The sequence below is a fragment of the Oreochromis niloticus genome, linkage group LG10 (assembly GCF_001858045.2).
Source record: "Oreochromis niloticus isolate F11D_XX linkage group LG10, O_niloticus_UMD_NMBU, whole genome shotgun sequence".
Lineage (NCBI taxonomy): Eukaryota > Metazoa > Chordata > Actinopteri > Cichliformes > Cichlidae > Oreochromis > Oreochromis niloticus.
The window spans coordinates 12,178,272-12,194,230 of NC_031975.2; the positions used below are offsets into that span (position 1 = coordinate 12,178,272).

The 15,959-nt window shown below is 39.7% G+C and overlaps 1 protein-coding gene across 2 annotated transcripts in view; it reads left to right on the plus strand.

The window, feature by feature from the left end:
• Positions 1 to 15,439, plus strand: part of lrch2 (leucine-rich repeats and calponin homology (CH) domain containing 2) — a 34,883-nt gene extending 19,444 nt beyond the window's left edge. For both annotated transcript variants that reach the window (XM_005472094.4, XM_003446785.5), the window contains 5 exons: positions 83 to 146; positions 2,787 to 2,899; positions 8,233 to 8,370; positions 8,539 to 8,616; positions 9,014 to 15,439. In XM_005472094.4, the coding sequence (XP_005472151.1) occupies positions 83 to 146; positions 2,787 to 2,899; positions 8,233 to 8,370; positions 8,539 to 8,616; positions 9,014 to 9,133 (513 nt within the window). In that variant the 3' untranslated portion in view covers positions 9,134 to 15,439. The remainder of the gene's footprint in view (positions 1 to 82; positions 147 to 2,786; positions 2,900 to 8,232; positions 8,371 to 8,538; positions 8,617 to 9,013) is intronic.
• Positions 15,440 to 15,959: the final 520 nt, after the last annotated feature.

Genomic DNA, 15,959 nt, shown 5'->3' on the forward strand with positions numbered 1-15,959 from the left:
TATGAAAATGTTATCTTAACATATCGCGTAAGTGTTAATGCTGCGTCCCATTCTGAATTGGATGTGAATGTTTTATCCTCAGGAGGGTTTGCGCAACACTGATTTCAGCACTACTCTGACAGTGTTTGGACTTAAGCCAAGATCAGGTAACACAGACATCCTTGTTCTTTAAATGACACTGTCTGAATCGTTTGGCTCAGTGCTTTTCCTTTTCGCTGGCATGATTGTCTTGGGGCTTTCTTGGGCATAAAAATAGTAACAAAAATAAAGTCAATCAGACGGTTAGAACCCATCCTTCCCGTCGATTTGAAAAGATAATAAAAAACAAACTGCTGAAATGATTTAAGTGTGTTACATTTTCCATGTTGTACGGATATGAAAAAAGATCTCTCTCATATGTTGCAATTTTATTGAGCAAAAAACGAAACAATAGTGTTTACTTACTAAAAAAACCCTTCTAAAGACATCATAGGTAAAATAAGCTACTCTGTCTAAAGGATGTGTTACCACGGAAAACATCGTCGATGCGTATATATGTTGAAATCAGAATGTTAAGAATGCATTGTTTTCACACTGAGTCACTTTCTTTTTAAGGTGGAGTCTCATCATTCTTTCACGAGAATTAGGGAGGGTTTTCTAAAGAACTGCTGGTTTGTGCCCCCACGCCCCCATAACCAGCTTTTGGATACAGTCAAAAAATCTTCCTGGATGTACAAATAAAACTTGTTTTACTTTGACAGGAGGATAATAAATCATGAATTAGCCTACTGAAAAAAAACAAAAGCAAAAAAACAAACAAACAGTGTCGGGGGAAAACCACGTCTGCCAGTTTTCAATAAGGATTAATGTGACAACCTCCTGACTGCATGTTCTCTCTGACTATAAATGTCAAATAGCTAATCCTTGCTTGAGTGCAGTGCCAGCTGAGCGTAACGCAGTTATGTCCACAATCTGTTCGCAATTTTTGTAATCTTGCATCTGTACATCGGCGATTTTAACTCACACAATCAAGATGTGATTGAAGTGCAAGCTTTCATCTTTAATTCAACTGGCTTAACAAGTCTTTCTTTTTAAGAACGACCTTTTGTTTGTCTCCCGAAGCCTCCTTCAGTTGCGTCAGTGTCTCTTTGGGCCTCATATTGAAGAAGAAGTTGTATTATTATCCAGTGCACAGCAAAAATAATCGCAGCGGTTTACACTGATCAGTAAAATTAAGAAAGTTATTGGAATTCTAATAAAAACTGAAGAGCCCAAATTTTTATAAAATAAAGTGCATCAAAGGAATGTTTTGGACAAAAGTCTCCAATGATGTTTTGGTGCATAGTGATGACGCACAATGCTCTGCTGATGTTGCTTGACCTCTGACCATCACATTTTACTTGACTGAGATACTCAGTGGGTGTCTCAGGTTCTGCCTTGGAGCGGTTTCTGTCTCGTATCTCGTATCTTTTCGGCTGCTTTTAACTTCAGGTCGCCTTCGACTTCTCTTGATTATGGTGTACTACAAGGTTCTGTCTTGGGGGCTTTACTGTTGCTGTACCTCCTGCCCTCTTTCTTTTCACAACGTTTAAAGACGTTATTTGTCTCTTTTAAGCCCCAGGATGTTTCTGAGCGACAGATCTTACATAGGTGCGTAGACTCGGTTAAAGGTTGGTCGGCTGACAGTTCTTCTCAAATTGAAGAGGAGAAAACGACTTTTCGTATGTGACCCTGAGAGATTTTTACCTAAGGTAATTGAAACTCTTGGTCGCTCGCCACATTTGCTAAGTGTTAACTTTTGCTGCGCTGTTTGCTCTTCCCTAAATTACTTAATTATTACCAGGTTGAGTCCTACTGTGTCACGCTGTGAAATGGAAGTTCTTATTCATGCCTTGATTTTAATCAGGTCTGGATTATTATAATTCGTTACTGGATTATTAACACAGCTTCTGTGAGGCTGAGAACAAAAGGAGACAGTGCTTTTGCAACAGTGGCCCCAAGACAAAACTCTGGGTCTTCTGTTGTTTTATTTACATAATTTGTCATGGTGTAGCGAGGGAAGAGGCCTCTTGTGGCAATGAACAGTCTATCGTCCAGAGAAAATGGGAATATGTCAAAATATCAAATATCTCTACTTTCTAAATAGTTGATGTAACATTTTTGATAAAGCTGAAAGTCTGCACTTCAGTCACATGTTGGCTGTTTCATTTAAAATCTATTGATAAAAAAACAAATGTACTCATTGTTTTATTGTTTTATAAAAGCTCTTTGATAAAAGTCTAAGGAGGTTGGAAAGAAAGCGACTGTACGTCTTTAAGTTTCTTGAAGATGTTTCACCTTTCGCCTCGCTTTCTTCCCACGCTCCTTAGACTACAACATCTTGGATGACTGAGAACCTACAAAGACTCTTTGATAAAACTAAAGTAGACTTTCACTGACTACACAATGAAACTTAATCAGCTAGACTGTGTCTCGTAAACCCAAAGGGATGGGATAACTTGAGATAAAGAAAGACACTTCCTACTGTAAATACAGATTTAGATTGTATCTGAGCCACACCCAATTCCAGGTAACACACAGCATAGATTTGTTCCTTGGACATTGTTGTGATTTGATCTTATACAGTAAGAGCTCATATTATTTGATAGACTTTTACATTAACTCTGCATTTCTACTGTCAGACTGAAGTCGAGCAGGTGGCCTGAAATTGACCTGAGCGACTGTGATGTACTAAATACTTTTTTTTGTCTGTTCTTCTTATTTCCTTTGTGTGTTCTTTGGATTGTTACCCCCATCTGTAATTTTAGCCTTCACCAGAGGAAGCCGTCAGGAGATCAGCTCTACAGACCCGAGCTTCACGATGAGAAGGAAGATGGAGCACTTGAGAGAGGAAATGGAGCAGATAGGACTGTTACGACAGGTCAGATGCCTTGCAGCTTATTTATGCCTTTGCGTTTGTACGAGTCATGGAGTTATGCAGAGGCCAATGCTCAATAGATCCTGCTTTTGTTTCAGTGTTTACGCCTTCGAGCTAGACAATTGCTTCGTATCCAGCCTTCCTGCTTAGGAATACAGATGCATCATAACTTCACTTGGTTTCCAAGGAATTAAGAAACACTCTGAGTCTAAATTGACTCATCTATTTATGCTGGGGCTATAGGGGACAAGGATGGGTGTGGAGGGCTGAAACACTTTTGTTTTTGCCTATGAAAATAATTTAGGAATCAGGGCTGGCTGGGCATGCCTAGCTATACCTACAGCCTACTAATTCCAACATAGTTGGGAGGATGTGTGAAATTTAAATAAAAACACAATGCAGTGATTTGCAAAACTCATAAATCCATATTTTATTCACAACAGAACACAGAAAACGACAGTTAAACAATGTTCAAACTGCGACACTACATCATTTTAAGAAGAAAAAAAGGTCATTTTGAATTAAATGGCAGCAACACATCTCAACAAAGTTGGGACAGAGCCATGTTTATCATTGTGCAGCATCCGCTCTTCTTCTTTTTTTAACAGTATGTAAACATCTAAGAACCTAGGAGATGAGTTCTTGGACTTTTGGGAGGGGAATGTTTTCCTGTTCTTATCTAATAGTGGACTCAAGCTGCTCAACCGTCCTGGGTCATCAAATGCTGGACTCCAGGCAGGCCAACTCAGCACCCAGACTGTAATAGATGCAGTATGTGATTTGGCACTGTCTTGTTGAAATATGCGAGTTAAAAAAAGGAAAAGGAATTGAGCACATGTTGCTCTAAAGCCTGTATATATCTTTCAGCACTGATGGTGCCTTTCCAAAAGTGTAAGCTGTCATTTCCATAGGAACTAATTCATCCTCATACCATCAGAGATGCAGGTTTTTTTTATCTGAACACTAATAAAATCCCACATGATCCCTCTCCTGTTTCATCCACAGAACGTGGCATCCATGTTTTCCGAAATGAATTTCTAATGTTGATTTGTGCGACCACGGAACATTTACTCCACTTTGCCTCAACCAATGAGCTTTGGTTCTTTGCATAATAGAGCTTTAACCTGCATTTGTGGATGTGGCATGGCAAACTGTGGTCACAGATGTTGATTTTAGAAAGTATTCGTGAGCCCCTGCAGTGATTTCCATCAGAGAATCATGCCTGTTTTAAATAGAGTGCCACCAGAGGGCATGTAGATCAACAACATCCAGTATAGACTTTGTGCCTGTGCACAAAAATTTCTCCAGATTCTCTAAATCAGGGGTCCCCAACTCCAGGCCTCGAGGGCCGGTGTCCTGCAGTTTTTAAATGTGTCTGTGATCCAACACAGCTGATTCAAATGGCTAAATTACCTCCTCAACATGTCTTGTAGTTCTCCAGAGGCCTGGTAATGAGCTAATCATGTGATTTAGGTCTGTTGACCCAGGGTGAGATCTAAAACCTGCAGGACACCGGCCTGCAGTTGGGGACCCCTGCTCTAAATCTTCAATAAAAAATATATTTCATAAAATAGTAAAGGGCCTCAATTTAAATGTTTGATATTTTTTTTCCATTGTGAACAAAATACAGGTTTATGAGATCTGCAAATCATTGCATTATCTTTTGATTTACATTTTATACGGTGTCCCCAATTTTTCCGAACTGGCTTTGTAAGTACACTCTTACTGTTCCCACAGAGAAGGTGTGCAGCAGCTGGGTTCTGCTAACCAAATGCACTTGATTAATTCATCATCACCAAATGTGAGCACCTCAATAAAAGTCAACATTTTGGCATTCTTCTTGTGTGGAGTATTCGGGCATGCTAACACACGATGGGACAAGGTCCCAAGATCACACTGAGCAATGCTCAGAGAAACTGCAAAAAACCCAAGAGGTACAACTCACGTGTAGCTCAGAGGATCCATGCAGCTAACGAGGCATTCAATGTAATAATAATAATAATAATAATAATAATAATGGATTGGATTTATATAGCGCTTTTCAAGGCACCCAAAGCGCTTTACAATGCCATTATTCATTCACATTCGCATTCATACACTGGTGGAGGCAAGCTACGGTTGTAGCCACAGCTGCCCTGGGGCAGACTGACAGAGGCGAGGCTGCCATATCGCGCCATACCAACACCAGTAGGCGGTAGGGTAAAGTGTCTTGCCCAAGGACACAGCGACCAGGACAGAAAGGCCGGGGATCGAACCGGCGCAGGTGCGCTTCCCAACCCCCTGAGCCACGGTTGCCCTACAATGTAAGCTTTAATAACTATCACACACAGGATGTGTATATAAGAAAGTTGTCAGCAGCAGTTGTCATTAAAGCAGAAATTAATCCAAATGCCAAGCTGTGGCATGTGTTTGCTTATTTACTTTTGTCAGCTGAATTGGAATTAAAGTCCAAACTGTCATTTTTGCCATTTTCAAGCAGCCCTGCAAGAAAGGGACAAAGAAAGTATCAGGGGAAAGTGAATGATCAGATTAACATTGTGGTTTAGTAGTTGCACACATGCCCGTGCAACCTGCTGCGTCCCATGGTGCTACAGTGAAGTAACATGTTTACTTGCAAACCATCTGTACAGAACCAGAGGTGTAACCAGTACTCAGCATGTCGGAGAATGTCAGACACACCTAAAATATGTGAAGCGTGCACAGTGTCGTTGGCATGATAATAAACATTAGAAGAGAGCAAAACACATCAAAATGACTGGCTAGTCTAATTCTAATGAAAAGCATTAGAGATGCAAAGTCTCTACAGGAGAGGCTAAAGAAAAATAATGCTTTTATTTTCTTAATCAGGCCAGGCTCATAAGGTCATAAGATGATAGTGGAGGAAAAAACAACCTGTCATCACTTGTCACAGAAATACAGGCCGGTAAAACAAGCGGTATAAATTCAAGGCGTGCACAGCATACTTGTGATAGCATCACACACTGACAGATGTTTTATACAATACCTGACGCGTACATACCATTTTGCCCAGTAAGGTTTGCCCGAGACAAAGGAAGTCTTTGTCAAACTTTCCAAAACATCTCTTTACAAAAGGAGAAAAAAAATGAAGCATTAAAGAACAAATGCATAAAGTGAAAGGGTGTTCCAAAACTGAGATGAAAGTCCGTAAGAAAAGGAAAACAAAGTAGGCGTAGGTGACGCTTTTCTGGAAAAAGAACAGACATTCGCTTGAGAAAAAAAGCACTCCTTAGACTCAGAGTGTTCCCATGCCTAGCTCTACTGGGTGTTAGGCCATCATAGCATTGACGTGAACCTCTTTTTGAAGATGTTGTCAGCGAGAGTATTCCCACCTCATTTCCAAGAAAAGTTGCGAAAGCAAAGTGGCCCCATCTTTTCGTTAATGATCAGGTGATGAGAATAAAAAATTTAAGGCAGATTAAATGAATACGTGGGAACATTAAACAGAGAAGAAGGAAGCCACCTAACAGCAATTGCTAACTTGGTTTATATTTTGAAATTGACTGGGATTTTTGCAGCGAGTGGAATTTTTTCGAAAACAGCTGTAGGTTACTGGAAGTCTGTTTGCGTGCTGTAGCAATATGGTAGGGAAGGGCTGATTAATCTGAGGAGAGAGCCTGCTGAACTCAGGCAGTGGTCTGTTAAGCAGGAGTGATAGCATTTTTCCACACATGGAGGAGCTTTGGATAATTTTATAGAGCAGTGTCACACCTTCCACGCAGCTCATACACAATTTACACATATAGATCTAAACTACTGGGAAAATGATAATAAACACATAGAGTCTAATCAGAAATGTACTTTTAATTAATTTCTGATTGACCTTTTTTTTCCTTTTAATTTTTCAGCTTCTGCCTCAGCCCTGGAATGTATCAATAAACAAACTGTGCGTTTGATTCCAAGAAAACACCAGAAGTGTCAAAGTGCCGTTTACTCCTTCAGGGTGGTTGACACGTGTGTTTGTAGGCGGTCTTGGAGTCTGAGACAATCAGCTCCAGGTTATGGGTCAATAAATAATTCAGGTTTTGTTCTTGAATCTTGTCCAGAGTTACTTTGTAATGCGGTTAGAATCCTGTTTTCTGGCAAGCGTTCGTCATCTTACTTAACAGTCTAGTACAGAGTACACAGCCTGTCTTTACTTTGTTATTTCCCTTGAATGTACATGTTGGTGTTGGGTGTGAGCTTCCGTGTTTGGTTATAAGGGAAGTATTTAAATTCTAATATTTGAAAATTAAGCCAGGTGGACATTTGTCCTAATGGAGACGCCTGTATAAGTGTAAGAAACAGTTTCCACGGCTGGATTCAACCCATACAAGTGGCTGCTTCTTCTCTGACTGAAGTGACATTTCAGGGTGTGCTTGTCCGTGCTGGGGTGAAAGCTTAAATTAGACAGTGGACAGAGCAGTTCACTGTTTGGGCAGCCAAGAGAACTTTCAATCTAAAAAAATAATCATTGTCATCACTGGTTAGAAATGCTTTCCAGTCCAAGCAAAAGGTCAAACGGAAACAGATGGACTTCAGAAAAGTAACAGAAAGCAAAGCGTCACACCACAGGAGCAGAACAGTGCCTTATTCATGAACTTCATGGGAAATCAAAAACACGTTCGAAAGCACGCACAAAAACATTCAATGGTAGACAACTGACTTCAATAACATTCCTTTTAACATAATCAACATCAGTACCAGTTTCTTCAACTGCTTTGGATATATTGCGACGATAAACAGTAACTTTTCCTTGTCATTTCCCACCTGAGGCAAGTATCTAATTCCTCTGTCTCTACCTGACTGATAACAAATAGACAAACCAAGAATACCAAGAAGTATTTGTTGGCTTTTGTCCAACTCTCTTCTCTGGCAGCAGTACTAACCCACCCATTCATATAAAAACAAACAAATTGGTTATGTGGGAGTTCAGAGATTTAATAAAGACATAAATAACACTGTACAGATCATCTGATTACCAGGGAGTGAGCTAATAGCTGGTGATTATCAGAACGCACATGCTCAGGTGTGCTGGAAGCAAAAATAATGTAGCTTAGTAGATAGCAGTTATTAAAAGGAGGATTTAATATGATCTTACAGAGTTGCTTAACTTTCATTAAGCTGCGTGTGGTACACACCCAGGCACTTACCTCAGATCATTAACTGATTACACTCTCGTGAACCTTTGGCCCAAAGAAGCTGTTTGGCTAAAAGCGCGAGAGAGGATGGAGAAGCCGCTGTGAATTATTGATTAAATGTTAATAAATTAAACACCTTTTCTACCCCAAATGTAGACGACAGTGACATTAGTGCGTTTTGTGTGTGTGTGTTTGCAGAACATTGAGTCCAGGCTGAAGGTGTTGCTTCCGGATGATGTTGGAGCAGCTCTAATGGACGGAGTTGTCCTTTGCCATTTAGCTAATCATATCTGTCCTCGGTCTGTCGCCAGCATCCATGTACCATCTCCTGCAGTGGTGAGAACACTGAATCTTCAAAATGAGTCTTTTTTAAAAAATTGTTAATGCCAAGAGTTAGAAATTCTCGTGAATTTATTGGTTATAACATTTTTGTCTGCTTAGCTATGTGGATTTTGTTCCGCTGTGAGTTTAATTAACTAAAATGATTGATATTTGGGCTTCCAGCCAAAGCTTAGCATGGCCAAATGCCGGAGAAACGTGGAAAACTTCTTGGATGCCTGTAAGAAGCTGGGTGTCCCACAGGTACTGACATTAACCATTTAACACTTTCATTCAGGCATTTCATGCACGCTTCACTTCAAACACCATTTAACCCGTATTTATTTTGCAATATATTCTGTGAAGATTTATTACCTTCCATGGTGATATCCACCGTTGGGCTCTGAAGCACAAGTTCCATACAGTTTCTGCAAGTTATATCATGCACACTCACTGGTCTGGTTTTTGCCTTTGTCCTTGATCCTTCTCCAAATGAAGAAATGCTGTCATAAATTATGAAAGACAAATATGTTTTATTTGTCTCTGGTCAAATGTGGCTGTCAGAAAAGCTTTTAACAGTTAAATGCTGTCTGAAAACCCCACCTTTCTTTTATTTATCTCTGAGTAAAACTGACAAAAAGACATCTCTCTGTTGACTCAGGACAAGCTGTGCCTGCCGCATCACATCCTAGAAGAACGTGGCCTAGTGAAGGTGGGTGTGACTGTGCAGGCTCTGCTGGATCTCCCCACGTCTAAGCCCACGCAGCTCTCGACTGTTTGACACGAGCCTCAGTTTTGCACTCGTGCAGGATCACCTCTCTCCCAAGCCCAAACCTTCTTCCTTATTACCAGGGACCAGAGAGCCCAGTAGGGCGAGGACACAGTGGCCCCATGGGTCTTTTGGAGTCGACTTTTGCCTGACTGAAACAGGAGACAAGATGTCTAAATGCTTCTGTCTCTTCATATGATGTCAGCTACCACTTACCTCTTTTCCATCACATTTTCACTCTTATGCTGTTCCTATTACTGGGGTCATCCTGGATGTGTGTTTTCTAAGGTGCTGAGCTAAAACTTGCAGAAGAGACACACACAACGGTCAATCTAAGACATTAAAGGCTTGTGCGTCCTTCTTTCTAGTCACTGAGTCTGCGAGTGTCAGCACTGACCATACTGGAAGTGAGGAAATGACAGACATAACTCACTCTTTCACTGGAAAGGACTAGGCTGCCTCTGCTGAGTGACCTTATTGGGTATTTACACTTGGGTTGCTCTTCTTACTTGTGAAATTTATTTTCTCAGTGAATTTTTTCTTGATTTTTTTCCATGGTTTTACATAGTCTTCATCAGGCATGCAAGGACGAAATCCTGTTTTGAGCAGCTAAGCCTAATTCATCAATTGTTTTGTTTTTGTAATGCATTTAGATAGTGCTTTTTGAAAGCCAGTGTAATCTAGGAATGAATTTAATGTTATTATCATGCAGACAGAGGACTTTCCGCCTGTTTTTCTGGTGCAGTTTCAACACCTTTCAACCATAAATCACATCTGCATGCACCAGGGGACTTGACATTTGACCACTGTGATAATACGAACTTGGCTTTTGCCAAAAGCATGATATCTTGTTTTGTACTGTAGCATTTTTTCACTGTGTTTTTTTTTTCAAACTCTAGGCCATTCTCGATTTTACCTTTTCTGAAGCTTTTGATACTTTGCTTCCAGCTGTTGCCAGTTAATACTTGCCATTTATGTGAAATTAGCAGCTCAGATCTGCTGTATTGTTTATATTCTATGTGAATATTGTTTGTGAACGGCTGACTGATGGGCGCCTGGATCCGAAAATGGTTCAGGGTGCCCGTACAAACTTCCCACGCACGGTACGGTCTTATTTTCCCACTAAGCCATCCTGTTTAGTGTGGTTTCTAATACACTTTATTTCAGGGAAATTCAATTATTTATCTATTTATTTACTTGTTTTAATTGTGTAAATTTTTGATTTGTGTGTTTCTGTCCTCACTACCTGCCCACATGCAATTGAAGATGTTTATCTCATGTTTTTCCAGCAAATGGAAAATGACTAAAAGCTTTTAACTTTGGCACTATTCTGTTCCACATGGTGGATCTGAGAGTTCAGTTCACTGCCACATGAAAAAACACACGCAAACAGACAAAACACAAACCAGAAATTGAAACCATAAACTAATCAAGAGTTCTGAAGAGTCATTTTCTTTCTTTCTTTATTTATTTTTTGTCAACCTTACTTCTCAGACCATGATTTACAGCCATGGCTAAAAGGAAGTACACCATCTATCATTTCTATAGTTAGCAGGATCATACCAGGATGTAATTTTAAAAAAGTATAGTTCTTTTCAGGTCTAAAACTGAAATAACCCTAAGGACACAATACAATATTATTTAACAAAAAAGACGCCAGAGTGCAGAGGCACTGTGTGAAAAGCTAAGTACACTAAATGATTCAGTAGCTTGTAGAACCACGTTTAGCAGCAATAACTTGAAATAGTGGTTTTGTGTGTGGCTTTATTCATTTCTGAGATCATTGTGAAGGAATTTTGGCCCACCCTTCTTTACACGCCACAGGATTTCAGTCAGGTTGAGGTCTGGGATTTCTGTTGTAGATTCACTTACATGACCCGGTTTTGGCCAAGCTTTAGCTTTCGGACAGGTGGCCTCACAAAATTGACTCTAGAGTACTTTGGTATATAAGCAAAACAAGCCCAAGTCATCACTCCTCTTCCACCGTGCTTTTGAACAGTTTAAGGTATGAGACGTTTGAGTTAGCCTCATCTTATCGTATTTGCTTTTTGCCAAATGTGGTCCACTTTAGTCTCATCTGTTCAAAGGGCATCGTTCAAGAAGTCTTGTGGGTTGCACACATGCAACTTTGCAAACCTAAGCTGTCTGCCATGTTCTTTTAAAAGCAGAGGGCTGCTTCTGGCAAGCCTTCTAAACAAACTATATGTGCGGCATAAAGTTGTTGCCACTTAGGATCATTGTTGATGTCTCCTTGGCATTCAGTAAGTACATACCTGAGTGCTCCAGACCAGGAAACTGTCAAAGCATCTACTTTTATAGAGGAGCTTAGGAATAATAAGCATGGACTTAGTTTTTCACTCACTTCTTCTGCATTAAGGCTTACTTTTTGTTAAATGAATAATTATATGGTGTATATATTGTTGTTCATCTCCAGATGTGCTTACCTCATTTTAAGACCTGCTGCAGACAGATTTAATATATTATGTCCTAACGTGCAAAACCTTAGTACAACACAGGGGTTGTACTTTCTTTTTACAATGACTGTGTATGCACTCTATGTTTAAAACATGGTGGAGTTTAAATTAAAACCTAAAGCGAGGTTAATGATTGGATTTGCATTAAACAGCTTACTGGAAAAAGACTACAAGATCTACTAAATACGGGCTAACGCGACATCCCTAAGCACTTCATAGGGCCAGGATACCCAGTTTCCTAATCTGACAGAACAGGTGCAGTTTTTAAAAAGAAACACTGCACTTAAAGAAAAGTAGCTAAATACAAGCTGCAGACATCTGTTAAGGCGCAGTAGTTTGCCCTAGTAAACAAAGAGAAAACTTGGTTAATGATTGGTAACTGACTTCACTAACTTCGGGTTTCTTCACTCGCAGCCATTAGAAACAAAGTATGATGACCTAGTTCACACAACATACTCACACAATAGCTTTCATGCAGCCAACAGCCACAGACTTCACTGAAGGCTAATTGCTTCTAAATTTGCATGCTGATATGACACCAGTTAAATTACTTCTGGCAGACAAGTCTTTCATAGTGCAGCTATGGCAGTCTCTTGTTTAAACAAGGTCTCTCTTTTTACCACAGAAACAAGTTGACAGGGTGATTAGAGCAGAGTGATGTCTGGTGAATATGTGGCGGATCAAAAAGCCATCCTTTTTTGGTGAGCCTTAGCTTTACTAGCTTAAAGAGGCTAAAAACTAATGTGAAAAAACATCTGAGACTGGGTTAGAACATGTAGAACTACTGTGCCTCAGAGGAGGGATAGCTTTATTTATTTGTTTGTTGAGTTGTAGGTTAACGTCTCTGTACAGGATGATTTATGTTGTTGTTAACTTAAACAGCTTCTGTGCTGATGAGCTGCATCTCCGATTGGCCATCTTACTTGTGGAGACTTTGCTCAGATGCAGTGGTCAAACTTCATGAAAGGAAGTTGAGAGACTTGCACTTCTGGTTTGATTCCAGGATACGAGCGTGCGTGCCAAATTCTTGGTTTCCATGTTACTGCTTTTCACCTCACGTTAATAACCCCAGTGTCTCAATTTGAATGGTGTTCATGAGAACCTCTGCTTCCTCTGAATAGGCTGTATTTTTTTTTTTCCCCACTGATGCTATGGCGTCATGTTCCAGAGAACAGATATCACAGAGATAAAAATTAAGCTTCCAGTTTATCAGACCTTGAGTGTAAAATATGCATAAACCATCACAGAATCTCAGGTCGCACATTTTACTTATGCAGATAACTTTGAGTTTATATGAATGACTGTACTGTTGGTCACTGGGTGATGTTTCCTGGTGTGTCATTTGGAATGTGGTAGTTGTTCTTTTTCCTGCAGGGCTCTAGGTAACAAGCAAAGCAAGCAGCAGTCAGTGAGCTCTCTTTTAAAGTATCTACTGTATGCATTCACCAAACGTATTGCCGTGCAGAATCCTTTATCCTGAAACACAATCAAATGTAACATCTGAAAAATAATACATAAAAAAATAATATTACACTGTGGTAGCCTAACAGGAGCTTTGGGGGTATATCTGATGGTAGCTTTCTAACTTCTTATCTTTAAACGATAAGAATAACTTGATACCTGAACTTACCTTTGGGTTATTTAGCTGTAGATACTGTTACAAATGTTAACAATGGTGCAGAACTTTAGCTAAGAATGTGTTGCGTCATCTCTGTCTTTTACATTACTGCACATATTCTGTTGTTTTAAATAATGCAGTTGCTCTCATATTTGAGGTCCTTTGTGTGAAAAGCGAAAGGAAGAATAGAATTTGTAAACAAACTAGAGTGCATTTTCATAATTTTGGGTCTCGTGAAGACTGTCTGGGACTGGGACACATAGTGTGTTGTATATCTTACCGCATAGACAATGTCTTGTGGCTTTAATTATTATTACCTGGTTACTGATGTGGTTTTCCATGGGATTCGACTGAGATCTTCAGATTATAGTGACTCATACAGGTGAAGGAATATAAACAGGATGATTTTCTCTCCTGTGGGGAAAAGAGGTTAAACCACCTGAGATAAGTGTTACCCTCTGCTAAGGCAGGAAAATATGTGCATCTACAAGTCATAAAACATTCAGTAATTGCAAATTAAAAGTTCACCACACCTTGTGGAAAAAGCCACTTTCATATAAATCCAGCTGAAAACAAAACCTCACACACCCTCAGAGTTCTTTGTCCTCAAGACATTGAGAGATTAGCACGAGGCAGGCCTTACCCCTTGTGTATTTTATTTATTTCTAATATCCATAGTAACGCATATTGTATTGACAGGTGTGTCTCATTTCCTAAGGGCTGCAATTCAAGTAAATAATACTTTCATATAAATCCAATTGGACACAAAACCTCAGTGGTGTTTTAAGTGTTTGCGATTTAGACTGAATTGAACTGGTGTTGGACTCTAACTCTGCGTGTAGCTTCTGTGAGTTGTTGTAGAAAGCAAGGGAGAGCAGCAACTTGACCTCTGTTATCTCTTTCTGCAATATACTTGTGTCATCACCGCACCGCTCGCAAAGACATGGCACATTACCTTTTCATTCATCTAAACCAAGTACCAATGAATTGCCCTGAATTCATTTCTGGAGAGTATCTTGTCATCGAAGTGTTTCTCCATAGCATATTTATTTCTCGGTATTTGAGAAAGAGACGTGACATTTTCTGGCATTTGACGGGAGCTTTAACCCCCCTCCCCCCATCTGTACTCAGTGTATGGATTTTCATTCTGACTGAATTCATTTCTGTGACATTGTATGTTTAGCGGTTGTTAGTAGACCTTTATTTAAAAGTCTTGAAAGTAAATCTGTGTGTTTAACGTTGAAATCTGCGCACCTGTTTGTACTGCCCATGAAGTAATCCTTGCTCTGACAGTTTCTCAAGTTCAACCAAAGATAAGGCTTGGGTGGGCTAACAACATACGAGTTTTATTGTGAAATTTCCACTTTATCGTTCAGTATCTTTTTGTTGAGCTGTAAGGAGTAAAGAACACAAAGAGGACACTGCACGATAAGATTAGAAGAAGAAGTGCACGATCCCTCTGGCCCTTTAGCTTGGGCCTACCTTAAGGACTTTAATCTCCATTACTTTAGCAGGGATTTTTTCAGAGCAAGCACGGACTGGAGGAACTAATTGTAGGGCCTGATTTCTCTTAACATATATGAATAGTGTTCAAAAGCAGGCGTTCAGCAAAGGTGAACATGATCTTTCTTGCACTGTTTGGAAGCGTGAAAATGTCTTTTTCTATACCTATTGCTTGATGAATGTCTCTCATCATTAGTGAACATTGTGTTACCTCAGCAACTTTTATTTTGAATGTTTCTTATTAGGCCCGGGGGCAGGTTTATGTGTTTCTATAGAACGGCAATGTACAGGATGTTTTGGAATAATGGGAAAGTCCCTGTGCTGCATACTCACTGAACCGTCTGCAATATGTAGAATTCATATTCATGAAAAGACAGTGGTGCTGATTTTTATTTTGTAATTTTGTATGTAATAAATCCATTGCCGTGCCTAAGTATCTGTTATTGGTTTAATTGGTTATGCTCACCATGATTTAACATCTCACAAGTCTCGTTAGGAGAAAACAGTGAAATAGTGAGTTATGTCTAAATGCTACACTGCCGAGAGAATTCACAATTCATGTACATAATCTGTTATTTTTTTTTATTAAAAACTGGTCTGACGCATGCAAGACTACAAAATCACTGAAGCTAAACCTGTGTACATATCATCTGTGTAAATTCCAAGGTTTTCTTATAGCGAACATGCTGAATATAAAAATAAAGTGAAATTCTTTGGAGCTCAGTCTGTGCTGTCTTCATTGTTTTCCTCTCATTCGCTCACCAGTAGAGCACATTGCTTTATGTACACTCTAAAGTAATGTTATCTGGGCCAGCTTGCATCAGCAGTAATTAATTTTTATTATAGAACCAGTTTCTTCAGATTTGTTGCCCAAGTCTTTGACGTGATTTAACCAAACCTTGCTAAAGTTTATTGTTAGGGTGGGATCGGGTGTGTCACTGTAAGTTCTGGCTGCTGTGGGACTTGATGTGATGCACTGAGTGACTCTTCTCCACATGCTCTTATCACTCCGCACGTGTTTACAAGTGGAGCATGTGATTAAAGTTTTTTCTTCTTTCTGCCTTAGCCTGTGTTTTGTCTCTCCATGCAATCGTTGTATCAGTCTATCTTTTATCTCATCTTAATTCTGCTCTCTTTCCTGTCACACACAATCAGTCACACCAGACGCCTTTTAAAAGGATTTTTCATCCTTGTTTGTTCATAGGGGTGTCTTCTAATTGTTCGGGATTTCTCCCAGGTACTG